Genomic DNA, 26,555 nt, shown 5'->3' with positions numbered 1-26,555 from the left:
TCAAGTTACCTCAAAGGCAGAGCCAAGCCTCCACGGCCACATGTAGATGGCCAAGGTCTTTGCTGGATGGTCCACTCTTCCTGTATCAGTTGAGGCCACAGCTGTCACCACAGGCACCATCCCCAACACCCCCCCTGTCACCTGGGCACCAGGTAGAGGGTGCACGAAGAGGGGTACAGTTCTTGCCTGCCTAGGGGTCACCCCTAAAAGACTTCACATTTCTGACTCCAACCCAGCTTGAAACTGAGTGCTAAGTAAGCTTTTTCTTCTTCTCCCTCTCCCTTCTCCTCTTTCCTCTCTTGCCCCCTCCCCCTTTCTTGTCCCCCTCCAGTACTGGACAAGGAGTCAGAAGTCCAGGGATCCTGGCTGAGTGTGGTGGCACACACCTGTTATCACTGTAATCAGGAGGTGGAGGCAGGAGGATTGTGAGTTGGAGGGCTGTCTGGGGTACATAGCAAGACCTTGTTTAAAAAATAACAGGGAGGGGCTGAAGAGATGGCTTAGCAGTTAAGGCACTTGCCTGTGAAGCCTAAAGACCCAGGTTCAGTTCCCCAGAACCCACACAAGCCATAGATGCACATGGTGGCATATGTGTCTGGGGTTCATTTGCAGTGGCTAGAAGCCCTGACGTGCCTATTCTCCCTCTCTCTCATAAATAAATAATGAACTAAATAAAAATAGATGGCTGTGGTGGTGCATGCCTTTAATCCCAGCACTTGGAAGGCAGAGGTAGGGTCCTAGATTAGCCTGGGATAGCATGAGACCCTACCTCAAAAAACCAAAATAATACTTAATAGGTTGATATTGTATATATGTAATTACAATGATTGTAATGGGGAGGTAATATGATGGAGAATGGAATTTCAAATGGGAAAGTGTGGGGGTGGGGAGGGAGGGAATTACCATGGGATATATTTTATAATCATGGAAAATGTTAATAAAAATTAAAAAAAAAAAAAGAAAGAAAAAAGAAACCTCTGGGCAAGATAACTCCAGGGTCAGCCTGCTTGCTGGCTGTGGGGCTTTGTTAATAAAGTTTTATTGACACTCAAAAAAATAAATAAAAATAAACAAGGAGAAGCCATTGTCCCACCATGGCCACCTCTTCCTCAGATACTCCTCTTGCTTCTCTGGGCTCACTGGCAAAGAAAAAAGAGTAGCCTTCAATCCCATCTACTGAGGATGTGAGGCAGGAGGATCACTGGAGCCCAGAAGTTCGAGGCCACCCTTGGCAACAGAGGGAAGCCCTGTCACAAAACCAAGCCACAACACAGAGAGCAGAAACTGCAGAAGTGAGCAGGTGTGTGGGAAAGGCTCAACGGCTCCTACAACCAGTGTGCAGCTTCTCTGCACTGAATTCGAAACCAGGTCTGGAGTCAGGTTGCCTGGGGCTCAATAATTACTGTTTGGTGGGGTGTACTGGTGCACCACTTTAATCCCAGCACTCGGGAGGCAGAGGTAGGAGGATCACCATGAGTTCGAGGCCACCCTGAGACTACATAGTGAATTCCAGGTCAGCCTAAGCTAGAGTGAGACCCTACCTCCACAAACCAAATAAATAAATAAATAAAAACTGAAAATAATCACCATAGGTGTGTGGCTTTGATTTGGACAAGTAACTTGATCTGCATGGATAGGAACACACCACTGACCAAGCTCCATTAGCTAGGTGTGAGACAGGTAAGGTAAAGTATGCTTAGCAGTCCTTCAGGCCTGCCTGTAAGTGAGTACCTTGCCTAACCATTGAGCGGTGGTTAGCTATTGCCATTGCCATGGCCCAGTGTGGCTCTAGTCACCCCACACTCCCCACACTGACTATGATGCAGGCTGCAAAGGTACAGATGTAGGGCTGCCTAGCTAGCTGAGGGCAGGAGTGGAGGACTTGAGAATGGGTTGGAGGAGAATTGCTTCATACAGGAAACTGGAGGTGTTCATACAGGTGTGCTGCAATTTATAATGAAGTCATGCCTGATAAACCTATTGGACTTCTTTTTGTTTTATTTATTTGCACACATGTGTGTGTGGGGGGCATAGGCATGCTAGAATCTTGATACCACTGCAAATGAACACCAGACCCAGGTGTCACTATTTGCATCTGGTTTGAAGTGGATGGCTGGGGAATTTAACCCTGGCCAGCAGGCTTTGCAAGCAAGTGCCTTTAATGGCTGAACCATTTCCCCAGGCCCCTAACCCCATAATTCTATTGTGAAGAAAAATCTGGTAGGATGAAAATGCACTATGCCTGCACCACACATAAGTACTGACCATCCCACCCTTGCAACACACACGCTGTGGACAATCCCTGTTTCCTTCTGATCACAGGCTGGCCAGAACTGCTGCTGTCCGGCTTCCCAGCAGAGATAATCTGATCACATGTCTAGCCCAGGAGCATCCAAAGACCAGTTTCTACCAGATGCGTGTGAGTACTTGTAAAATGGGTGTGTGCCGCGTACCAGAGCCCCCTCCACACACCCAGTAGCTCCTCCAGGGTCAAAGGCTGCTGAAGAACGACAAATACCACTTGTGTGTAATAATGAGCTTGTACCAGGGTGAGTCACCTGCGCCTGGTTCCCAGTCTGCCTCTTACACAGCCCTACAGTTCCAGAGCCACAGACTCGACCATCCTGAAAATTCATTCATTCAGAAAACATTAATTGGGTGCGTGTCAACCTACTGATTCACGAGCTGTAAGGAGGTAAAATATTATTTAGTAGCCACACTGGGGCAAGCGGGTAACTTAAGGTTACTGGACACGTGTTTCCTAAGTGTCGGTCCTCTCATCTTGAACATGCTATACTTATGTGACCTCGTTTACGAATTAATGAAGGCAAGCTAATCTTCCAGAAGACTTCAATTTGCAGTTTTAGTTAAAGCCCTGCTACCTTGACAGGGTTGGGCTAACTCCTTTGCTAGTTTAAAAGCTTTCTGTGTCTTTAAAAGGGGGCGGAGTCTTGTCAAATAGCACCTACACCATAGGCTGAAGGCGCCAGAGGTCCCACCCATTTTCTGTGACGTTTAGCTTCTCGGTTTCTGATTGCCCGCTTCCGACGTCAATCGCGGGGCGTGTGTCTTGCTGGGACACAGTGTCTGCGCTCTGCTTTGCGGCGCGGTCGGGTGGATTCTGCGCACGCCCCCCTCCCCACGCCCGCGAGGCCTCGGCCGCCCGACCCAACGGTGGAGCCCACCACCGCCTCCCGTGGCACCCTCCCGCGCCGGACCGCTCCTCGCTGGGGCGGGACGTGGCCCGACGGCTCCGGTCACTATGGTCAGTGGTCGCGCGGGGGAGGGGAGGAACGGGAAAGGGGCGCGGGGGCGGGGTCGCCGCCAGGGCGCATGTGCGCGCGCTAGGGGGTCGGGCGCAGACCCGTGGAGTTTGCATCCCTGGGATGTGGAATCCCGGCGCATGCTGGATGTCAGGGGGCCGCCCGGCTGTCCCCCAGGGACGTCTGTCCCGGGAGGTCCGGCTCTGCCCGAGCCCCCCGCCCCGTGTGTCCACCTCTGGTGGCCTCGATGGCTCCTTCTTGGAAGTCCCAAGGTAGGCGCCCAGACCGAAGCTGGCACTCTATTCTGTAGCTGAGAGCCCCGCCCGTTGTGGACTTGGCTATTGAAGGACGCCCCAGTGTCCTATTCCTCTCCCTCCAGGGCAGCTCCAGGGCAGCTGGGGAAACTGAGGCCAAACAGGGAAAGAGCTAGTGGAGATTGTGATGGTACTCCAGCTGGAACTTGAACCCAAACCTGGTCTAAGTATTAGGGTTGCACCATCCCACCCTCCAGCTGGCCTTGGGGTCAGGCCTCGCACAGGGGAATGACTATAGTGGCTGCCTGCCTACACCCTCAGACCTGATCTGGGGCCATAAGTGCTACCGTTCTGGTTTGGGTGTCACGTAGTTTTGAGCTCAAGGGTCTAACCTCCCCTCATTTGATTTTTGTTTTGTTTGATTTGGTTTGGTTTATGCTGGGAATGGAACCCAGTGACTTCCGCCTATGAGGCAAGCGCTTTACCTTTGAGCCCTAGCCGCATCTTCCCTTCTTGGTAGCTTGTCTTGTTTTACACACCTGGGGGTTCCTATGAGGGCCCTATGGAAAAGGATGCGTGTGGAGTCCTGGCACTCCTGAAAGCACAGGTAACCATTGTGCCTGGCTCTGCCTCCCAAGTCTGGGTCGCCATTGCGCGATGCTGAGGCTAGGGTCTGGGTCAAACTTGCTTTGAACGGTGTGGAAAGCCTGGGAACCCCCCCCATGTGCCAGTCTCCTTCTGGGGCATGGCTAAGGATCTTGGGGGACCTCTGTAAGCACCAATTTCTTGCTTCTACCTGGTGCCCAAGGGTTTTCCTGCTGTGCAGCTCCTGGGAAGTAGCCTAGGTGTTTTTGCACCACTTGCCAGGGAGTTGCCCTAGCTAAGGAAGTGATGGTTTCAGCCACCACCAGGGAGCTGGAGGCTGGCATGTCCCTTGCCCACCACTGGGACTAGCTGAGAGCACACCAGGGCGGTAGGGATTGGGACCTTAATTTCTGTTCCTTGTGTTAGGAGTTGGGACTGCCAACTCCACCCTCCCATCTTCCCTGGATTTAGGGCCCCAGCAGTTAACTGGGCAGCAGGGACCCACAACACTGCCCTGTTCCCTCCCTCTGGGGAGCTTGGATGCTTTGGAGAATGATGTGGTAGTTAACCAAGTAATTAAGACATCTGACTGGGAGTCACAGGGGTGGCGCTGACTGGGGGCTGGTCTGTTCTTTTTTGTTTACATGGCTTATATTGAGCACCTACTGTGTGCCAGGTCCCATGCCAAGCCATGGGGTCCGTGTTCTGTCTTTATATGGGTTGAGTCCCTGCGGTATGGATGGTGTAAGATATGTGTGAGGTGGATAGAAGAGCCTGTCTTTGGCAATGGTAGCATCTTTCTTGCTCTCTGAGTCAGAGTCACAGGGCTGAGCTTAAGAACAGGTGCCAGGTAGAAGACATGAAGCCCTTGGGATACAGGGCTGCAGACAGTGGGGGGGGTGCACACTCAGTGAGTGTGCATTCACCATTTGGGGAGTATCAGTACTGAGCAGTAAAACCAAAATGTCCTGATTGCTTTCTTTGGTCATTTGTCAAACCTGCCTCCAGTGGGCACCCTCATCACTTCATGGTGAGAAAGACAAGGCACCTGCCTTCTCTGGGAGCCCACTGTCTGTAGACTTAACCTGACCGTGGCAGAGCTGCTGACCTATTGACATGACCTGAGAGGCCGACCAGGGACCTTGGGAGCACAGTGCATTCTGAGTGTTGAGCAAAGGTCCACCTGGCCTTTGAGGCAGTGGTGTTGGAGGTTCTAGAGGGGCATTTAGGAAAGACTCAGGGAAGAGTATACTCCAGGCAGCAGGAGATTGGCTTACAGACATGGAGACATAGTTAAGAGTGGGTGTCCTGGGAACAGTGAGCCATCTCTGTAGGTGCAGGAAGGAGGGCGTGCAGAACAGGGAGGCTGGGGAACTGTGAAGTGGGGGGCAGTGCTGGACAGTCTGAAAATCAGTGGATCTTACTGTACCACACCGAGCTTCCTGTGCTGTGAAGTTTGGGTTGTTTACACATGGGGGAACCACAATATTTTTTACAAGCTTCAGACAGTTGTGCTAGGCACTCTGGCAGTGGATGGACACCAGGGCATAGTTGGTAGCTGGCCCGTGTGTATGCCAGGGCCTGTGTGACACAGGGTAGTACGAACCTGGGTAGTAGGAACCATGGCATTTTGGTCTGTGGTCGGGCTGCAGACTGATGTCCTAGCCCAAAGTGTGGCTGGCAGTGCTTCACCCCCTCTGAGGGTACTTGGGAGGAAGGGTTCTGAGCTTCCTGCAGTGACATTATGCTGGCATTGGTAGTGTGGTCTGCAGGTGGTTCTGTTCTGCGTGTTCCTGTTTTAATAAAGAAGCCAGCCATGAGACCTGGTCACCACCACGCTGCAGCGTGACTTTGTCTTACTGATTCCATCGGTGATGACCCTATTCTCAAGCGAGGTCATTTTCTGCGTCTGGAGCTCAGACTTAATTCAACTGAGAGCACTCAAGATACACCTTTGAAGGATTCCTGTATGCCCGCAGTGGGGACCCCGAAGGGATAGATAGGCAGCATCAGGCTATGTGCATCCAACCACAGAGTGATGGGGATGGGACAGCCTTGGACAGGATGTGTCGCTGAAGTCATGTAGAGACAGGAGCATTGAGAGGGGACAACATGTGCAAAGGTCCTAAGTTAGACACGTGTCCCACTGGAGGAACAAAAAGAAGGCCACTGTGGCTGGAGCTCAGGGAGTACGAGGTGAGCAAGGGGCAGGGGTTAAGGAGGAAGGAAGCCGGTGGAGGGGCCGAGTCAGCTTCCTGCTGTTATAACAGAACGCCACAGCTCAGGTAATTTATAATAAGCAGGCCTTTATTGGCTTCTAGTTTTGGAAGCTGGGAAGTCCCAAGTTCAAGATGCTGGCCTCTGGCGAGGGCCTTGCTGCGTCGGAACATGGCAGAAAGCAGCACATGGTGGTAGGACTAGAAAGATGTGGGTGCAAACCCATATTGTGACAAGTTCACGCATAAGGATGGGGCCCCAGGACCTAATCACCTCTTAAAAGCCTACATAGCAGCAATTACGTTTCATCTTGAGTGTATGGGGGAACATGGCATCAGCCTTTGCCCTGTACTTTCTCATTCATGTCTTTTTCACATATAAAGCATATTCACCCCTTTCTAGTAGTCCCCCAGATATTAACTCATGCCAGAGTCATGACCTGGGAGAGTCAGGCTGATTCTCCTGCTAGTTGTGAACGTACAAATTATACAACTTACCAGCCTCCCAAGTGCCATGGTGGGGCATTCCCATCCCAAAAGTAAGAGAAGTAGGCCAGAAAAACTGGGTAAGTCATCCTAAGTGAATCTAACACCCAACAGGGCAAATAGCATTAGATCCTCAGGTTCCAGAATAATCATTTTTAAATTTTATTTATTTATTTATTTGCTTGAGAGAGAGATAAAGATAGAGGGAGAGAGAGAATGGACACGCCAGGGCATCTAGCCACTGCAAATGAACTCCAGAGACATTGTGCTACCTTGTGCATCTGGGTTATGTGGGAACTGAGTCCTTGGGCCTCGAAGGCTAGCACCCTAACCTTTTAGTCATCTCTCCAGCCTCAGAATAATCTTTGACTCCATGCCACAACTTCCACACATAATCAGATAGGAGTTACGGCACCCACCCAGGCTCAGCCCAGACAGCAGCTCTCCAATGGTATGGTTGCCTTGGTCTCTGTCATTTCCCCACGGTTCTGCTGGACATCTAATGGGGACACTTCCTGGTGGCTGGGGCTCCCAGGCCTCTTCATTCTGCAGGCACACATGGACTCTGCCAAGGCCACCGCTTTGGCCACTGGAATAGCAGCGTTGCCCATGTCCTGCCATAGAGGTCAGCCTGGAGCAAGGAGCCCTCTCCTGGAAGGTGGAGGTCAAGTCTTTGAACTCTTGAGTTGAAGCAGGGCAGCCAATACTGAGGTTCCTGCTTCCTAGAAATCTGTGCTCTGGCCACTGGCTGGCAGAGATCTTTGTCATGCCTTGGTGTCTTTCTCACTTTGTGTCTGTGAGGATCATCTGGCTTCCTCCTGTCCTTACTCTCTGGCATGTGGCCACTAGGCCACACTTTTGGTTTGCTTTCTCGCTGAGACTATCGCGCGCGTGCACGGTATATGTGCACGCATAAGGGGCATGTGCATGCGCAGATATGCATGCACATGTGTACTTGTGCATGCGGAGGCCAAAGATTGACATTGGGTGTATTCCTGAATCACCCCCCATGTTATTTATCATAACTGCATCTTTTCCTGAACCCGGAGATCAGGGATTACACCAGTCTAACTAGCCAGACAACCCCCCAGGATCCGCTTGTCTCTACTTCTGAAGCACTGGGATTACAAGGGCACGTCCCCATGCCTGACATCGTGTAGTTCTGGGAATATGAACTCAAGCTCTCACACTTGCATGACAAGCTCGCTATCGACTGAGCCATTGCTGCAGCCCCCATTTCATTCTTTCTTTCTTTCTATTTATTTATTTATTTATTTGAGAGAGACAGAGTCCAGAGTCAGACATAGGGAGAGAGAAGGAGAGAGAGAGATAATGGGTGTGCCAGGGCCTCCGGCCACTGAAAACAAACTCCAGATACGTGTGCCCCCTTGTGCATCTGGCTAACATGGGTCCTGGGGCATCAATTGAGGTCCTTTGGCTTTTGCAGGCAAGTGCCTTAACCGTGAAGCCATCTCTCCAGCCCCATTTCTGTCTTTTGTATGGCCAAAACTTCAGTTCTCTTAACTTGCCCATATTTGCATAGCTGTATTAGGAGGAGCCGCAGCCTGGATGCTGGCTGCTTAGTTTTCTCCCAGCTGGGTCCTGGCTCACTAGTCACAGTGCAGCCAAGTTCTTGGTCAAGAGGAGATGGCCCTTCCTCCAGCATCAAGTGCGCGTTCCTTGTTTCTTTAGCTCATATCTGCACAGCCCCTGTACATCTTTCTACTGGCTTTCTGCTCATGCAACCTTTTCTAAGAGCCACACTGTTCCCTCAGCTCTCCTCCTCGTCTGAGCCCACACTCAGGGTGCTCCCCGTTCATGGTGACGCTCCAGCATTCCCTTTGGAACTGCCCCAGCCCAGTTCCAGTCGCCCCGCTCTTTTCTGGCATTGGGGTTTCTAGCATCACCTACTCTGGCTCCGGTATGTCCACGTGTGTTGCTGTTACACATTATCACAGACAGTAACTTTTTGGTGTGCATGTTGTGTGTGTGTGTTCATGTGCAAGAGTGCAGGTGTGCACATGCCAGTGCTTGTGTGTGGAGGTCAGAGGACGACTTTTGGGTACTGATCTTGCCTTCCGCTTCCTTTGATGCAGGGAGACATCGGTCACTGGCTAGTTGGCCTCCAGAGCCTTGGGTTCATTCTCCTTCTTCTGCCTCTTCTCACCTGTAGGCGTGGCTGGGATCACAGAAGCCTGCCATAGCATCTGGCTTTTTATGTGGGTGCTGGGGTTCTGAACCGGTACTCATGCTTGCGTGGCAAATGCTTTATCCACTGAGCCATCTCCCCAGCCCCAAGACCGGGTAACTCACAACAAGCAGAACTGTGTTGGGCTTGGAGTTCCAAGGCTGGGACTGCCCACATCAAGGTGCTGGTGTTAGGTCACAGGTGACGGGCAGCAGCATGTGGCAGAAGGTCAGAGAGAGAGAGAGTGGGGGACATGCCCCATTTGTGAGGGCAGAACCCAGCCTTTTAGAACAGTAACAGTGGCAATTAAATCTCAACGGGAGACTTAGCTTGCCTGCTAAGCCTAAGGAACCAGGTTTGATTCCCCAGGACCCACGTAAAGCCAGATGCACAAGGTGGCACATGTGTCTGGAGTTCATTTGCAGTGGCTGGAGGTCCTAGCATGCTCATTCTCATTTTCTCTCTCTCTCTCCTCCCTCTCTTTCCCTTTCCCTTCCCCCTCTAATAAATAAATAATAAAATAAAATCTCAACAGAGTTTGGGGCACCAGAGTAGTAGAGGGTCCCTGTGTGGTAAGCAGCTTGCGTGCAGGCTGCACGTAGAGAATGTAGGGATGGTCAGGAGTGGACGTCCCCACATCGCCGGGGAAGATTGTATTGCAGCCTCCGTTAGGAAAATCATGAAGGCTCTGGCCCGACCCAGGAGCCAGTGGGGGGAAAAGGCATGATACACTGGCAGGGTGGAAGGGAAGCCTGGGAAAATGAGTGAGATTAGAAAGGGACTAGGGAAAGATGAACCGAAGCTGTGTTTCTTGGAGAAGCTGGTGGCTATTTTGGGGTAAGAGCTCTGGAGAGAAATGAGATGGAAGATGGAGACCAGAAGAGCTGTTGGGAGGTTGCTGCAGGACTCCCAGGCCCTGTCTGAGGAGGGCTCTGCAAAGCCAGCCAGTAAGTGACTTGGGGCGCTGGGACCCAGCAGAGGAGGGTCCTTTAATAATCTGAGCAATCACCCTCAAAGATCCCCACATCCCGGCTGGAGAGATGGCTTAGCGGTTAAGCGCTTGCCTGTGAAGCCTAAGGACCCTAGTTCGAGGCTCGGTTCCCCAGGTCCCACGTTAGCCAGATGCACAAGGGGGCACACGCGTCTGGAGTTCGTTTGCAGAGGCTGGAAGCCCTGGTGTGCCCATTCTCTCTCTCTCCCTATATCTGTCTTTCTCTCTGTGTCTGTCGCTCTCAAATAAATAAATAAAAAAATTTTTTAAAAAAGAATTTATTTAAAAAAAAAAAGATCCCCACATCCTGTTCCCCAGATACCTTGGCTCACTCATCAGTGAGACACTTTTGAGTACTCCTGTGACATGTGGTATCCTAGGTAGACATTTCAGAGCACACTCTTTCTATCTGTAAAAGCCCATTGTGGAGCCCAGGCCTGCAGAACTCCAGCCTCTGGCACTGATTGGCCTCCCAAGAGGAGATTGGCCTCTTCTGGGATGTGAGGTCAGGCTGCATTGTACAGTGGCAACTTAGCCTGTCAGTGGGTCGGCCCTGTCCAGGAAGCCTCAAGGAACCCATGCACATCTTCCCTTAGCTTGGCTGGACTAGCATGAGTAAGCAGGTCAAGAATGGCGGCGGCTGGAGAGATGGTTTAGTGGGTAAAGTGCTTACCTGCAAACCTGGGCTGGTGTGCATGGTGTACTGCAGGAACCGTGTGTACGGGTGTAGTTTATAGACAGAGGTGTGAGCCCAGACCTGGGTGTCTGGCTTGTTGGTGAAACACATCCCTCGCCTCCACTGTTGAAGGATCCCCAAGCCAAGGTGCCCTCTCCCTGACTTAATTCACGAGCATCTCTTTGCAGAGCAGCAATTAAAGAGCCAGCCTCCTTTCATGTGGCCTGATTAGGTCTGGCAGGAGAGTCAGGGCAGCCTGTCAGCGTGTGCTCCGTAAGTTCAGCCAGGGTTGTAAAAGCAACCACATTCAGGTCAGCCGAGGTCAAACCCAGAGTGCTGCTCCCGATTTCCAGTCCAGTAAGTGGAGGCCGTGCCTGAGTCCTCATGGAGCTTGAGTCTTGTCGCACCCTGGGGTGTGCTAGGCGAGGACTTGAAAGGCCAAGATGAAAGCCTGCGTGTCATTAAGATGTCAGAGTGTACTTACCTGGGGACACTACAATAGAGCCAGCAGTGGCTAGAGGTCCTGGCATACACCCGTCCTCTCTCAAATAAAATAAAATACTTACTTATTTAAGAGAGAGAAGGAAAGAGGACTCAAACTGCAGATGTGTGCGCCACCTTGCACTCGTGTCGCCGGGTGCACCTGGCTCACGTGGGACCTGCAGACTTGAACGTGGGTCTTTAGTCGTCACAGGCAAGTGCCTTAACCACTGAGCCATTTCTCCAGCCCATATTTTATTTATTTATGAGTGAGATGGAGAGAATGGGCGTGCCGGGACATACAGCCACTGCAGATGAACTCCAGACACACGTGCTTGCCTGCAAAGCCTAAGGACTCAGGTTTGATTCTCCAGATCCCACGTAAGCCAGACGCACAAGGTGACACAAACAAGAACAGCCACGCACGCGCACAAGATGGCACGTGTCTGGAGTTCCACCGCGCTGGCTGCGGGCCCTGCAGCACTAGTTCTCCCTGTCTCCCATAAAAACACGCATGCACACTGAAGTCAGCCACAGAGACCCCCCGCAAGAGGAATAGAGAATGGGTGATGTTAACAGGGATTAGGGACAAACAGGTTAAACTCGGGGAAAATCCCTCACTGCTAGTGATGCTGGCAACACTCCTGAGGCGCCAAGGGTGTGGCCTGGCAGGGTGCTCACAGTCTAGCTAAGCTTCTGTGCTTCACATCCACATCTTTCCTTAGTTGGCTGGGCTAGCTTGAGTAAGCAGGTCAAGAATGGCGGGGGCTGGAGAGATGGCTTAGTGGGTAAAGTGCTTACTTGAAAGCCTAAGGACCTAGGTTCGATTCCCCAGGGCCCACATAAGCCAGATGCACAAGGTGGCGCATGTGTCTGGAAATTCATATGCAATGGCTAGAGGCCCTGGCATACCCATCCTCTCTACCTGCCTCTCTCTCTTTAATAAATAAAAAATATATTTTAAAAAAGAAAAAAGGGCCAGGTGTGGTGGCGCACACCTTTAATCCCAGCACTGAGAGGCAGAGGTAGGGGGATCACCATGAGTTCAAGACTACCCTGAGACTACAGAGCGAATTTCAGGTCAGCCCGACCTAGAGTGAGACCCTACCTTGAAACAACAACAAAGAAAGAAAGAAACAACAATGCCAGGGCTGTGCTAATGCACCAGGCCAAGGGAGACAGTGGCAGCCTTCCCTGCAATGGCGCTCCCCTCAGGTGCCTGTTACGCTGGTGGGTGACGTTCTCCTCTCTCTCCTCCTTCAGCTCTTCTCCCTCCACCCCCCATGCCTTGCATTGATGACGCTGGCTGGTTGTCCTGTGCGCGTCCCCCCCATTCCTGGAATTTTTATTTCTGCTTTTCTGTCTGGGACACTCTGAGCACAAGCAACATTAAATAGAACACTGTTGCTTCGCTTTTAAGTCATGATTAAAAGCTCCGCACCTTTCTTTTAAGTCAGCTGTTGGTAGAAACAAGACTGTTGTGAGGCAAGTAACAAGACTCAGGAGTGAGATCTGGATGCGGCAAGAAGGGGCGCAGCTGAGCAGGTACAGGTGGCCTCTAAACTCGCCAGGGCCCTGAACTCAAAAGTGCACAATGAACGGGGCCATCAGACTGACCTTCCAGGCCCCTGTATTTACAGCTGAGCGTCACAACAGTAGGAATGCAGAATTATCCATGCTAGAAATTGGATAGTATGCTAATGACATCACCCTTCAGTGATTTAGATCAAAACACGGAAATGTTGTATAAATTTGCCACTGACATCAATAAAACTGGCTTGGAGGAAGTTTTTTTTAAACCTGTAAACAGGACTGGAAAGATGGCTCAGCGGGTAGAGTGCCTGCTGCGGAAGCGTCAGGAGACCTGGATTAGATTCCCCAGCACCCACATAAAAAGCCAGTGTGGCCATACACACCTGTAACCCCAGTGCTGAGGGGGCGGAGACAGGAGGGTTGTGGGGACTCCCAGGCTAGTCAGTTTGACTTAAAAGCAATAGCTCTAGGCTCAGCGAGAGTCTGGGAGAGACCATCTCAGAGAAGAACAATATAGAACGTCTTCCTCGGACTTTTGCCCACCTGTCACACACATGTGCATGTACCACATACACACTCAACACATGCCTAATAGGGGAAAAAACCTTAGAATTATTAAAATGGTCCGGGTGTGGAGAAATGGCTCGGTGGTTCAGTTCCCCGGTCCCCATGGAAAGCCAGATGCACAGAGGGGCACATGCATCTGAACTTTGGTTGCAGTGGTGGGAGGCCTGTGCTCAGCTGGGCCACAGCGCACACTTCACCGATAGACAGTGGGCAAAGATGGCCTTCGCTGTCTCCTGCTGGGACTCAGGTCTCAGCCCTCCAGTGCCACATGAAGTGGTCTCCTCTCAACAGATTTTGCCACCCTGTAGCATAGCTGCTTTTCTAGACTTGAGCCTGCCGGGGCTGGGAGGATGCAGAATGGGAATACTTTGTGTTGTTAGGATGTGATGCCATGCTTAGTTGAGGGGTGAGTAAAAGAAATGAGAGAGGTGGATGGATGGATGGATGGAGCAGGAAGGAAAGAAGGCATCACGGGGACACACCAGACTCCAGCAGGGAGAGTCAGCAGGTCCGAGACTTTGTATTTTGGAAAATGAACCCGTTTCCTCATAACCAGAATTCTTCACCATGGTGCCAGCGCTGCTCTAGAATGGGGGTGGTTCAGGCAGGAAACGAGGATGCAGGCCACATGCTCCCATGTCCCTTCTGAGGGAAGATGAATCGCCTCAGTATGTCTTCTTTGTCTTTCAGAGTGAAACACCTTTCAACCTAATATCAGAAAAATGTGACATTCTATCCATTCTGCGAGACCATCCTGAAAACAGGATTTACCAGAGGAAAATCCAGGTGGGGACAAGGGCAGGGAGACAAGGCACCTAAGTGAGGGGGCTGGAGTTGAGAGCAAAGAAGGGGGTACCCCTTTGAAGGGGAAAGAGTCCATGCCAGGCTCCTGGGTAAATTAAAGTGGTCTAGAATGTTCTGGTGATCACAAGAAATCTTTTCTTGTGAGCTAAACTCTCTGTGTGCTTGATTTACTTACAGAGACTTTATCACACCCTTGTACGGTAAGGTCTCCTATTATTCCAGTTTTGCATTTGAAAAACTGAGACACACTCGTGTAGCTTCTGAGTGTCCAGGCTAGGTTTGAACCCAGGTAGCCTGATCTCAGAAGCTGTCGTCATCATTGCTATAGTAGGGGATTTTGCAGAACAAGGGGGATCATAAGGGCTGTAAGAGTTACCCCGAGGGCTAGGGAAAATGAAGGTGCGAGACACCCCTTGCTGGGGCTGAACATTTGGGAAACAGGCTCACTCTGCACTGATAGTGCCCCTTCCTCCCCCAGATCCTCGATCGTTACTCGGAGAGACTCCTCCTGTGTCAGGGGTCAGTTAGCAAATGGGGGGGGGGGCGCGGGTGGCAGTGACATCCTGAAGCCTGCACGCACCCCTAGGGAGGGGAGTGGGCTGAGGATGTGCCTGCTGTCCTGATCTCCCCTCAGCTTCTGGGAGCAGGGAGTTCTTCCCCACCAGCTTCCTTCAGGTGCTCTGGGCCTTCTTGTCACTGCAGAGAGCTAGGGTGCTCCAGCCCCTCGAAAACCATGCTCTGCTGGCAGACCACTGACCTGCCACTGCCCTGTGCAGCAGAGAAGGGGCCCATGCCACTTCAGAGGGATGCCGGTGGCTCGGAGCAGGCCACAGGCGAGGTGGCGAGGCATTTTCACACTCTTCAAGACAACGCTTGGAGAACCGTCCAAGATGCTTAGTAGGCCGAAAAGCCCCCTCCTTAGACTGCAGCCTCCTTCCCCAGCCACCAGCCCCACAGACTCTTTCCCCCAACATACACACACACACCCATCTGCCACCATGGACCACCCCACCCCAGGTTGCACATCTTCCATCACTACCATCCAATTGCATGTTATCTCTTCTGACTGCAAGCTGCCTGGTGCTAGGGACGCGGCACCCAGGCCACAGCCAGTGTATTTGTATACCTGTGGGATGGATGAGCGTGTGGGAGACTGGAGGGAGGAAGTCACCCCCAGGCCAGTGGTGTGACTGCCCCCCAAACACCGACATGTCCTCGTCTTCCTACAGGAGCTCAGCAAAAGATTCATCGCAATCCGCAAGACCAAAGGGGATGGGAACTGCTTCTACCGGGCCTTGGGCTATTCCTACCTGGAGTCTCTGCTGGGCCGGAGCAGAGAGATCCTCAAGTGAGTGGGCCAGGGTCATTCACTGGCTACCCCAGCTTCTCTGAACTGGTCAGTCCTGGATCTCCCAGAAGGAGAAGCCAAGGGCGGCCTGGCAGAGGCATCGGGCACGGGGGAAGCCCAGCTGCTGTGGAGTTGAGGACAACCCAGGGGCAGATGAGGGCATCAGTGACATGCCTGGCATTTTCTAGCCCTACCTGCAGGATTGAGTCAGCCCAAGCCAGTCACATAGGGTGGATACTCCATGACTCAGTGCAAAAAGAAAAGAGAAACACCCAAATGTGTTGGCTCACACCCATAACCCCAGCACTTGTGAAGCTGGAGCCAGCCTGGGCTAAGTGGCAAGACCCTGTCTCAAAAACCAGCAAGCAGACGAACACGGAGAAGAGCATGAAAGAAGCAGAGCTAAGCTAAGAAGCAAGCTTGTCCTTTGCTGGCCTTGGTCTTGAGCAAGTGTGACTAGAGTTAACCTTCCCAGAGCTGCTCCCACAGTGACCTGCTGCTAAGCCTTTGTGCCTGGTGGCTTTGGGAGCGCTTACAGTTGTGCAGCCCTTGTGGTCTTGTCAGAATGTGGGTTCCAGATCTGAGGGTCTGTATTGCTCCTCCAGTCTCCCAGCTGCTGAGTCTTAGACCACGTTTAAGAAGCAAGAAACCCAGCAATCCAGCCCATTTGAAGCCTTGGTGTCTGTCAGTCCTTAGGGAATTGGACAGAGGCTCGGCTCCTCATCAGAGCTTTCTACACACACCCCTCAGGAAGGAGTTGCTCCGGGGCTTGAAGTGTGTCCCTGCGCTCTGGGAATCCCACGAGTCCTCGAAGCAGAAGCAAAAGCTTGCTTCTGCCTAACATATTGCCTGATGCCAGACCCTGGCCCAGGCTCTGTCACTCTTGACCAAGATGCCCATCATGACTCAGGGAGCTTTCGTCCTTCCTCTCTCCCCAGAGTTGAATGGTAGCCCTACTGTCATAAGGGACAGACTTGGGTAAGCACTTGGAGCCCTGGGCGTGTGTCCTGTGCCTGCTGTCACCATTAGTTCTCACTCTCTGTCATGTGCCAGGCAGGCGTTTGCTCCCTCTTCGAGGCTACCACAAGCCTGAGTGACATTCCTTGAGGCACACCTTGTGCACAGGGTCCTGTGCCGGAGGGCTGACAGCACTCTTCACTTGGAAGAGGCCGCTGTCATTACCCCAGCTTTACAAATGAGTAAACCCGAGTCCTCACTCCACTCCCCACAAAGGTTAAGTGACTTGTGAGGGTCACACTCCAGCTGATGTCCAACCTAATCTGCCAGAGCTCGCCTTCTTCCCCTCCACTCTCGCTGCTGGGGAGCAAATCTTGACCTGTGTGCACCAACCCGGGCCTGCATGTCACTCATCTGTATCCCTGTACCTGGTACAGAGGGTCCCTCAGTCCTTGATGAGGAAGGAGGATTAGGAGGATAAGGAGGGGTTCAGGAATGGGCAATCCATGTGGAAAGGGCAGAGCTGGCAGCCTGGGCTGCTGCCTGGGGCCGAGCTGTGGCCTTTCTGGGCCTTGGCTGCAGACAGGTGAGGGTTAGAGGGCTGCAGGATCTTACAAAGTGTAGGCCCCGGGCACAACTGGCCACTCAGTCCCTGCCCACGTGGGTGCTGGCAAGAATAGCAGCAGCAACTGTAGCAAGTCCCGCACCCCACTTGTGCCCTCCCAGAACCCAGCCGTAGAGGTACATTGTCATTACGTTGTTTAGAGGGGGCCAAGCTCAGACCCCCAGATGGCTTGATGGGTGTCCTGTCCCTCCACCTCGAACCTCAGCCTGGAAGTCACTCAGGTGTGCCCAGGGGCCCTTAGGCCACAAAACACCCACTTTAGGTTTTAGGGGATCTGTTCCCTCCACGACACCCTACTCTTCCTTCTCCTCCCCCAAGGATGGAGCAGGGAGGAACCCAGCCTTCTGCACAGCAGTGCTAGCCTTTGCCTTGTGGCACTGTTTCCTCTGTGAAGCCTTGTGGCACCCAGGTGCCCAGGTCTTACTCAGCATCTGGTCCCACCCCAGGAGACAGGCTGTGGCCCAAGAACCAACCACGGTGTGTGTATGTGTGTATGCTCCAGTCACCCAGTGCCGCCCCCCCTCCCCGTCCTCACAGCATGCAGCCCTTCCTCATGGACAAGTTATTGGCTCTGCATGTGTCCTGAAGCCAAGGCCAGGCCAGGGTTCCTAGCTCTGCCCAGGATGGCACTGGGACTGATGGCCATGGAGTGGGAGCCGATGGCACATAGCGAGGACTTCTGGGTCTTGAGGGCGACTTGTGTTAGTAACTGTTCGTCTGGTAGAGTTGGGAAGACAGTCTGTGGGCAAACTGATTTCAGTGATACAAATACTTGAGAGCTGGGAAGAGGTTTAGAAGCACCCTCAAGCTGGAGAGATGGCTTAGTGGTTAAGGTACTTGCCTGCGAAGCCTAAGGACCCAGGTTCAATCCCCCACTACTCACATAAGACATGCACAAAGTGGCACATATGTCTGGAGTTTGTTTGCAGTGGCTGGGGGACCTGGTATACTCATTCTCATCTGCGTCTTTCTCAAATAAATAAAATATTTTTAAAAAATCACACACAGACTAGAAAGATGGCTTAGCAAGGTGCTTGCTTGCAAAGCCTAACAACCGAGATTTGATTCACCAGGACCCACGTAAAGCCAGATGCACAGTGGCACATTCATCTCCAGTTTTTCAGTGGTGAGAGTCCTTAATGAACCCATTCTCTCTCTCTTTGCTTGCACATGAACAAGTACATGCTATATTTCACTGCTCTCACCATGCATACTTAATGTCACCAGTGACCCAGAAGCATAGCTCATGCTCAGCAAACAGGAAGCAACGCCCTCAGGGTCTTTGGACTTTAGTGTGCTTTCCTTCATTGTAAGGTCACAGCGAAAGCGTGGGGATTTGATGAGGGCTCGCAACTCCTGGCTGTCAAAATTGACCTTGGGCATGAGACAGTTCCTTAGCTCATGAGCCTTTACGAGGGCCCCCCCCCCCCAGTGGGTCCTCACAGGTGCAAACAAACCCTTGCTGTGGGTGGGCAAGCAGTGTGCTTCTCGACTAAAGATGAGGGAGGGACATCCCTATGAAGTTTAGTGACAAGGACAGAAGCCAGGGAATGTGTGACATGGGAGAAGTATGATTGTCCTTCTGAGGGCCCTCTGGGGAAGGGAGGAAAAGGAAGGCTGCACCTGGTCAGGGCAGATGGTGACAAGGCAAGCCAGTAGAGACAAGGTCACGAGGCCTTTGAAAGGTGGACGCGCCATGCTTGGGAGAGGGGAGGAGTGGGTGGGAGTGCTTCACTCGCCTCATCTCAGAAATGGGGTTGTTCAGTGAGGAAAGCAGCAGGTCAGTGTGAGGCGCTTTTGTCAGTGGGGCCGGTGTGGGTTAGATGCTGCTTGTTGTGCAGTGCCCTGTGGCCCCTTATAACCCGGGTCTCCTCCCCTGCAGGTTCAAAGAGCGTGTGCTTCAGACCCCAAATGACCTCCTGGCTGCTGGCTTCGAGGAGCACAAGTTCCAGAACTTCTTTAACGCTGTGAGTTCACGTGGGCCAAGGACCAAGCCTCCCCCATGGGTAGAGCCAACTGGACACTAATGGAGGCCTCAGCTCTTGGGCTGTGCCTCTCTCATTCTTCCAGCTTGGGGCCAGGGAAGGACAGAGTGACTTCCTGCACATTGGGATTGGGCACAAGGGACCCAAGTTTGGAGGACTCTCAGCTCCCTGTGTCTTGGAATGTGCAGTGGATGGAGACTCAATGCCAGTCTCCTAGGTGTGTCTCTGGGCTTGGCACTAAGCCCCATTTGCCTTCGGCAGAATCTTACAGCGAGGGTCCCATGGGGCAGGCGGGGTGGAGCGCGTCTGGTAGGTGCACCGTGCTCATGGTGGTGTGTGCAGTTCTACAGTGTGGTCGAGCTGGTGGAGAGGGACGGCTCCGTGGCCAGCCTGCTGAAGGTGTTCAACGACCAGATCACCTCGGACCAGATTGTGCAGTTCTTGCGCCTGCTCACATCAGCCTTCATCAGGAACCGAGCCGACTTCTTCCGACACTTCGTTGATGATGAGATGGACATCAAAGACTTCTGTACTCACGTGGGTCCCTGTCCCTGGGGTCTTGTTCCTGGGGGTGCGGCCCCTAGCCCTAGGCTCTGTGTTTGTCTGCCTCCTGCAGACTTTGTTACCACTGGTCTCGGGCAGGTCCCACTTGCAATGCCAACTGCACTGTGTTAGCACATCTGTACATGAGCAGCCTGAGCCCGAAGGCTTCAGGCAAGCTTCCTCCCATGGGGTCACACGTCTAGAGCATCAGGGCTTTGAGCTGCTGTTGTTAATAAAATTGCAGAGTTAAAAAAAACTGGGGCTGGAGAGATGGCTTAGCTGTTAAGGGGCTTGCCCATGGAGCCAAAGGATCCTGGTTTGATCCTCCAGGACCCACCTAAGCCAGAAGCCTAAGCCCCAAGAGGGCACATGTGTCTAGAGTTCGTTCGCAGGGGCTGGAGGCCCTGGTGTGCCCATTCTGTCTGTCTCTTCTCTCTCTGCTAGCAAATAAATGAATAAAATGAAGTTTAACAAAGCAAAACTGCAGAGTAGCTGTTAGTCACATTTGCCCTGAGATGTGCTTTCATCTGGGATGTATTTATCTGATGGAGTGGCCAACATGTAAAAATGGGGCCATTTTCATACCAATAGCTGGATTTCTCCTTAAAAAAATCAGGAGACTGCCAGGCATGGTGGCATACACCTTTTAGCCTAACACTCAGGAGGCAGAGGTAGGAGGACCACTGTGAGTTTTGAGACCAGCCTGAGACTAGTGAATTTCAGGACAGCCTGGGCTAGAGTGAGACCCTACCACAAAAAAAAAAAAAAAAAAAAAAAAAATTTGGGCTAGAGAGAGAGATCAGCAGTTAGATGGCCTGGTTTCAGCTCCCCAATACATACATAAAGCCAGATGTCCAAGTGGAATTCAGTTGTAGCAGCTAGAGGCTTTGGTGGGCTCATTGTCTCTCTCCTTGCAAATAAATGTTTTTTAAAAAATCAGGAGAACACTATCAAGAAGAGTATACTGACATGTAGTTATGTCTCCTTTTACTTTGATTCACTTTCAAATTGATTATAACTGTGTAATGCATACTAATTTATAATCTGTTGTACTAAAACTTGTCAGCCAGATGTTAGGTGATAGGTCTGCACTGCAGCCACTGTCATGTTCCATTTTGCTTGTTCATTTTGATGTGAAGAATTTACAATAGAAATACCAGGACATAAATAACTTTTATACTTAAAATTAAGTAAAAGTTTACCTGGGCTTGGTGATGTACACCTTTATTACAAACACTTGGGAGGCAGAGGTAGGAGAATCACTGTGAGTTCGAGGTCGGCCTGTGCTAGAGTGAGACCCTACCTCGGAAAAAAAAAAAAAACAAAAAAAAAAACAAAAAAAAACCCAAAGAACAAAATAGAAGTAAAAAATTAAGAAAATAGGAGTTCCAGAGGACGGCAGGCTCAAGCAGGAGCTGCCCTCTGTGAACACATGCTGGCTGCCACCACCATCTCTGCCTCTCCAGTCTCCTCAGCATCTAAACTCACCCACCGCCCGGGGCCCTGGCTTCTGAACACTTCCGCTTAGATCCCTGGATGCCAACCTGGAAGACCCGGCCTGTCTCTATTCCTCAGTGGGTCTGGAATTAAACCAATTCAGATTCAGCTTCTGCACTGCCAGCAGGCTCTGGCTGTGTCGTTCCCTCTCTGGGAGCCTCAGCTCCTCTGACACAAGAGTAAGACCTGCCCCACGCATGGTTATGAAGGCACCACGTGACCCTAACCCTGAGAGTTGTCAGTGCAGAGCCCGAGAGACCCAGGGCTGAACTCGCCCTCCTCTGCCCAGCCTCCCTCCTAGACTGGCTCATTTTTCATTTTGCTTTGCAGGAAGTGGAGCCCATGGCCATGGAGTGTGACCACATCCAGATCACAGCCCTGTCGCAGGCTCTGAACATTGCCCTGCAGGTGGAGTATGTTGACGAGCTGGACACGGCTCTGAACCACCACGTGTTCCCTGAGGCTGCCACCCCGTCCGTGCACCTGCTCTATAAAACCTCCCACTACAGCATCCTTTACGCAGCTGACCAGCGCTGATTGACTTTAGGCCATGCCGTGGAACCCGTCAGCTAACGGACTGCATTCTGAATGGAACATTCCGCCTTTTTGATTTTTTGAGCGATTTAAACTATAGCTAGCGCACTTACCGCCTCTTGGGTAAAGCCACTGGAAGCAAGACCCCTGCCAGTAATGGATCATGGTGACTTGTTGGGAATCTCAGTATTTATTTCAACGGAGGACTAACGCCTGCCAACTCTGGACAAGAAAGCCAGGAACCCTGGCTCCGTTCCCCAGTCCCCTGTGAGACCACTGGTGGACCTGTTTACTCATCTGGAGGTTCCTGCCAGTTGACATCTGCTGTATGACCATGGGGACCTCTGTTTTTTCCTAACTAGAGGCAGGGACTATGTGGGGAGGAAAAGCTCACTGTCACCCATTGTGATTCAGGTGACCCAGCAGATCTTTGAAAAAGATGCAGTTCAGCCATGTTGGGTGGGTGCCAGTGACGACTGTCTGGCTAGAAGGGCTTCTGTGTAGTTTCCTTCATGGCAGCTGTGCTGTCGTCCCACCTCCCCACTGAGAGACTCTTTGGCTAAAGTCCAGAAAAGGGCCTTTAGCCTTCAGCATGAAGCTCAGGTTATAGGGTCCTCTACCTCGGGGTCGGAACTCCTGACAGTTGGAGAACAGGCCCTTCAGGGTTCTGCTGGCCACCTGCGCTAGGGCCCCCAGGTGCCTCAGCTGTCATTCCCCGGGAATCCTGACAGTGGATTCTACCTAGATGGGCGGGGCAGGGGTGGTGTGGAGGCTAGCTAGGCAGAGCACACACTTTGCAAAGCTCTTTGGTTTTCCCCAACCCTCGTCTCACAGGAAGCTAGGCAGGAAGAGACAAGCCATAGAAACTGGCAGGTGAATTTCCACTGGTGGAAACAGCCAGCCAGCAGCTCCTCACCTGGACAGTGCCCCCTCTTTAAATGTCACCCTGCTGCCTCAGGACCTCCAGGAGTCCATTCTGGCTGGGCTGGTCAGCAAGTGGGTACCAATGGAAAACCAGGCTCTGGCTCGCCACCTCCTCCCTGCAGGACAGTGCAGGCTGTGGGGCCCCCCACGAGGCCCGCCCTGGGGCCCGCCCTTAGCTGAAGGTGCCCTCTCACAGGTGTCACTCGGGTTTAATTAGCTGGTGCTACTGGGGGAGTCTGCACACAAGGACCACAGGGCACACTGCAGGTCTTACACAAATGTCACGTCTGCCATTCCTGTGCCTGGTGAGCACCAACAGCCCCAAGAAGTTAGGGTGTTGTAGCTCCAGGGAGGGTCCCTGTTCCCCCACTGCCCTCGGCTGGCATTTGGATCCAAGGGCTCAAGCTCAGTGGCCTTTTCCCACAGGAATGTAAGGCTGGCCTCATCGCCATTTGTTCAGCCTCCCACCCAGTCCTGGGTGGCTGCGCAGTCTGTGACGAGCACTGAGAAGGGCGGGGCACACATTTCCACAGCTCATGTCTTCTGCCAGATTAGTCTTGTCTGGCAAACCAAATGGCATGGACACGGGGTACCCAGCTAATGGTCTTGGCTGCTCTAAGGGACTCAGGAGGTGGGAGGATGGCAGGCTCATTAAAACCCAGCCATCTACAGCAGCCAGTTACGCAGCACACCCACACACATGATGACTCCTACAGCTCTTTTCCAGATCAAAGGCTGGTAGTGAAGGTGCTCTGTGCACTGCTCTCTTCCCAGAGAAACATCACACACAGCAACAGGAGTGGTGGCCTTGCTTTGGCTGGGTTCCCACTATAAGCACAAAACACCCGAGCCAGAGCGCCCACGCGCAAATCTCAGCTGTGTGACCTTGGCAAAGCCACCTCACCTGTGGGCTCACAGAGGAGTGCTGCTAGATGGGGAAGCATGCCACCTCAGCAGCCACTGGCTTTGCAGTGTGATTCTCAGAAGTGTGAGCCAAACACGCTGCCAGCCTGAGGATGGCGGGCTGGGGCGAAAGCAGGGGGCCGGGGCTTGGTGAGTGAGCAGGGCCAAGCCCCACAGCCTCCCTGAGAATAAGTGAAAACACATCTTCCTAGCATTAAAACAGTTCCCACAAACAGCTTTTGTCATGGCTTCTCTCTGAGACAAAATCTTTTTCTATAGTCCAAAGGGTCCTGAACTATGAAGACCACACTGGCCTGGAAATAGTGATGTGCTTGCCTCCGTCTCCAGAGTGCTGGGATGATGCCTGCTTTGTCTTAATGTTAGTTACTAGGTATGTGCCCAAGATCACCACCACTCTCCTATGGGGCACTCACTTGGGTAGACAGTGGGAGATTTTTGCTTAATGACAGACCAAGGAAGTCCTACCCAAGGACATAACCAAAGTCTCACCACACAAGGCTGAGAGGAGACTGACTCTTATCAAGGGATATGTTCAACTGGCACATGTCCTCAGGACACCCAGGTGCTGCTGAGGACCCTGGAGCCTGCTTACCAACTACACAAATGCCCTACCAATCAGGAAGTGACCTCCCAGCCTGGGTGCTTCCTCGCTGTTTTCTCCTCCCGACTGGTCAGAAAGGGCATGCCTTGGAGCTGCTGTTGTCTCCAGAACAGAACATGCTCAGAAGGAAGCTGTCCTGATCTCCATCCCACATGGCCATGTGATCCTGGATAACCCTAACTACTCAGTGTGTGCTTCCTCAGTTACAAAACAAAAGGTATTAGAATGTCTCAACTGTCAGGAACACTAAATGAAAATTTCTGGGTCTGGTGGTTTGGGCCTATAATCCCAGCTATTAGAAGGCAGAAGCAAAAGGAGTTCAAGACCAGCTTGGGCCACTAAGTGAGTTCCAGGTCAACCTGAGCTACAACGAGGCCCTATTTCAAAGACACCAACACTGGGCTGGGAAGATGGCTTAGCAGTTACAGGTGTTGCCTGCCGGCCCTGGTTCAACTCGCCAGCACTTCTGTGGTCAGGTGCACCAAGGGGCAATCTGGAGTTCATCTGTGCAGTAAGAGGGCACTGGCATGTCCAGTCTCCTTGTCAACACATGTATATAGAGGGTGGGAAGACAGGTTAATCAAAATCCAGGATGCTATGAATAAGCCATATGGAAAACTACATCTTCACTAGCTAACGTATCATTAAAAGAGAGAGTTTGGGCAAAGGTTTCCTGGGTAGGTAGACAGGAGCCCAGAAGCCATAGAATGTTACAGAAAAATTTCAGTGCCAGGGTGGGATACTCTCCAGGGAGTAGCTGGCCAGGGTGGCACATGAGGACAGGCCATTGCTGAGGCTCTTGGTTTCCCACCAGAGCTAGAGGTTAAGATCCTACTGCTGAAGACTCCACGTGCTTAGGCTGCTGCTCACTAGAAATCAAGCTGGAGCTCAGCTGGAAGCCTCCTGCATATTAACTAGTTGTCAGAACGCTGGACAGAGCTATGCAGCATACAGCCTTGGGAAAGAGAAGTCAGTGTTACTGGCAGTGAACCCTGCCAAATGCACCGACTGTGCAATGGTGGCAGATCTGTTTAGGGGAAAACCAATAGCTCTGTGATTGCATTCTAAGCCTGCTCCATGGGTGGGATTCATGCCTGGAACTGAAAGCCTAGTCAGAAATCCTATGGCAGAGGTCGTAAGCCCTAGGGGAAAAACTACTTCTATTGTCTGGCTAAATGGATATATTATGCCCATCAAACTGCCCTCGAAATGCCTATGTTTATACCCATATATTAATGCTACTCTCATTTTTAGAGTGGCTTCACTTTTCAAATGGCAGTGACCACTGGGGAGACTCAAAACTTGTGCTGAGAAGTGACAGTGGAGTGTTCGGCACTGAGACATCTCTGTCACCGTCCAAGGCTCAGGGACTACTGTAGAAGAGGAGGTGGAAAGAAAGAAAGAGCCAAAGGAAGGGGAGGAGTGCTTAACCATCCTCCAGACACAAAATGGCCTTGACATTCATGACCTCACAGTAGTTGATGCCACCTATACAAAGTCTGCATAATAGGAGAGAAAAAAATGATGACATCAAAATAGAAGAGAGAAGCCAGGCGTGGTGGCGCATGCTTTTAATTCTAGCACTCGGGAGGCAGAGGTAGCAGGATCACTTTGAGTTCGAGGCCACCTGAGACTACATAGTGAATTCCAGGTCAGCCGGGACTAGAGTGAGACTACCTTGAAAAAAAAAAGCAAAAAAAAAAGAAGAGACTAGCTGGAAAGAAAGGGTGATGGGGAAGGGTTTCTGATCAAAATATATTGTTTATATCTATGAAAGTTGTCAAAACAAAACAAAACAAAAAAAAGCTTAAGCATTGGGGATATAGCCCAGTGCTTGTGGGAGGCCCTGAATTTGATCCCCAATACTTACTAAGGAGGAAAAGTATATTAAAATTTTTTTTTTATTAGTGGGGCTGGAGAGATGGCTTAGCAGTTAAACGCTTGCCTGTGAAGCCTAAAGACCCTGATTCGAGGCTCAATTCCCCAGGACCCATGTTAGCCAGATGCACAAGGGGGCACACACGTCTGGCGTTCATTTGCAGTGGCTGGAGGCCCTGGCGAGCCCATTCTCTCTCTCTCTCTCTGCCTTCCTCTCTATCGCTCTCAAATAAATAAATTTAAATTTAAATAAAAAAAAGAAGTCCTCTTAAGGAGCTTACTTTAAAAAAATTATCTATTTGTGAGTAGGGCATAGGTGTGCCAGGGCCTTTGGCATTGTAAAGAACATTCCAGATTCATGTACCACTTTGTGTGTATGGCTTTATGTGGGTACTGGAGAATCAAACCCACGACAGTAGGCTTTAAAATCAAGCACCTTTAACCACTGAACCACCTTCCCAGCCCAGGAAAAGCATCTTAATGCTTGGCACGTTGTCAGCAGTCAACCAATCTTGGTGTGGTTCCACGTCTACCTGCCCTGTCAGTCACCCAGAGAGGCTCAAGGAGCCCTGGGGCCATCCTCCCATCCCTGAGAACTGTAAGGTAAGGAAGACTGGTTTCTTGGATCTTGAGATGTTTAGGTCTACTTGTATACCCTACTGAAATCCACAGGACGCCCTGAGCAAGCAGCTGCTT

General features: G+C 51.7%; 1 protein-coding gene across 2 annotated transcripts; it reads left to right on the top strand.

Annotated features, from left to right (window-relative positions):
* The first annotated feature begins 3,122 nt into the window (after nt 1-3,122).
* Nucleotides 3,123-23,594, top strand: Otub2 (OTU deubiquitinase, ubiquitin aldehyde binding 2). 2 transcript variants are annotated; one of them, XM_004665623.2, is made up of 6 exons: nt 3,123-3,265; nt 13,930-14,025; nt 15,273-15,391; nt 18,856-18,940; nt 19,301-19,495; nt 21,329-23,594. In XM_004665623.2, the coding sequence occupies exons 1-6, from the start codon at nt 3,263-3,265 to the stop codon at nt 21,533-21,535; spliced, it is 705 nt and encodes a 234-aa protein (XP_004665680.2). In that variant the 5' UTR covers nt 3,123-3,262; the 3' UTR covers nt 21,536-23,594. The 2 variants fall into 2 exon arrangements, with proteins under 2 accessions (XP_004665680.2, XP_045010737.1); XM_045154802.1 differs by lacking the exon at nt 3,123-3,265 and adding an exon at nt 3,364-3,535.
* Nucleotides 23,595-26,555: the final 2,961 nt, after the last annotated feature.

Source organism: Jaculus jaculus, chromosome 7 (genome assembly GCF_020740685.1).
Source record: "Jaculus jaculus isolate mJacJac1 chromosome 7, mJacJac1.mat.Y.cur, whole genome shotgun sequence".
NCBI classification, from domain to species: Eukaryota; Metazoa; Chordata; class Mammalia; order Rodentia; family Dipodidae; genus Jaculus; species Jaculus jaculus.
This window is presented reverse-complemented; position numbering and strand designations above follow the sequence as displayed.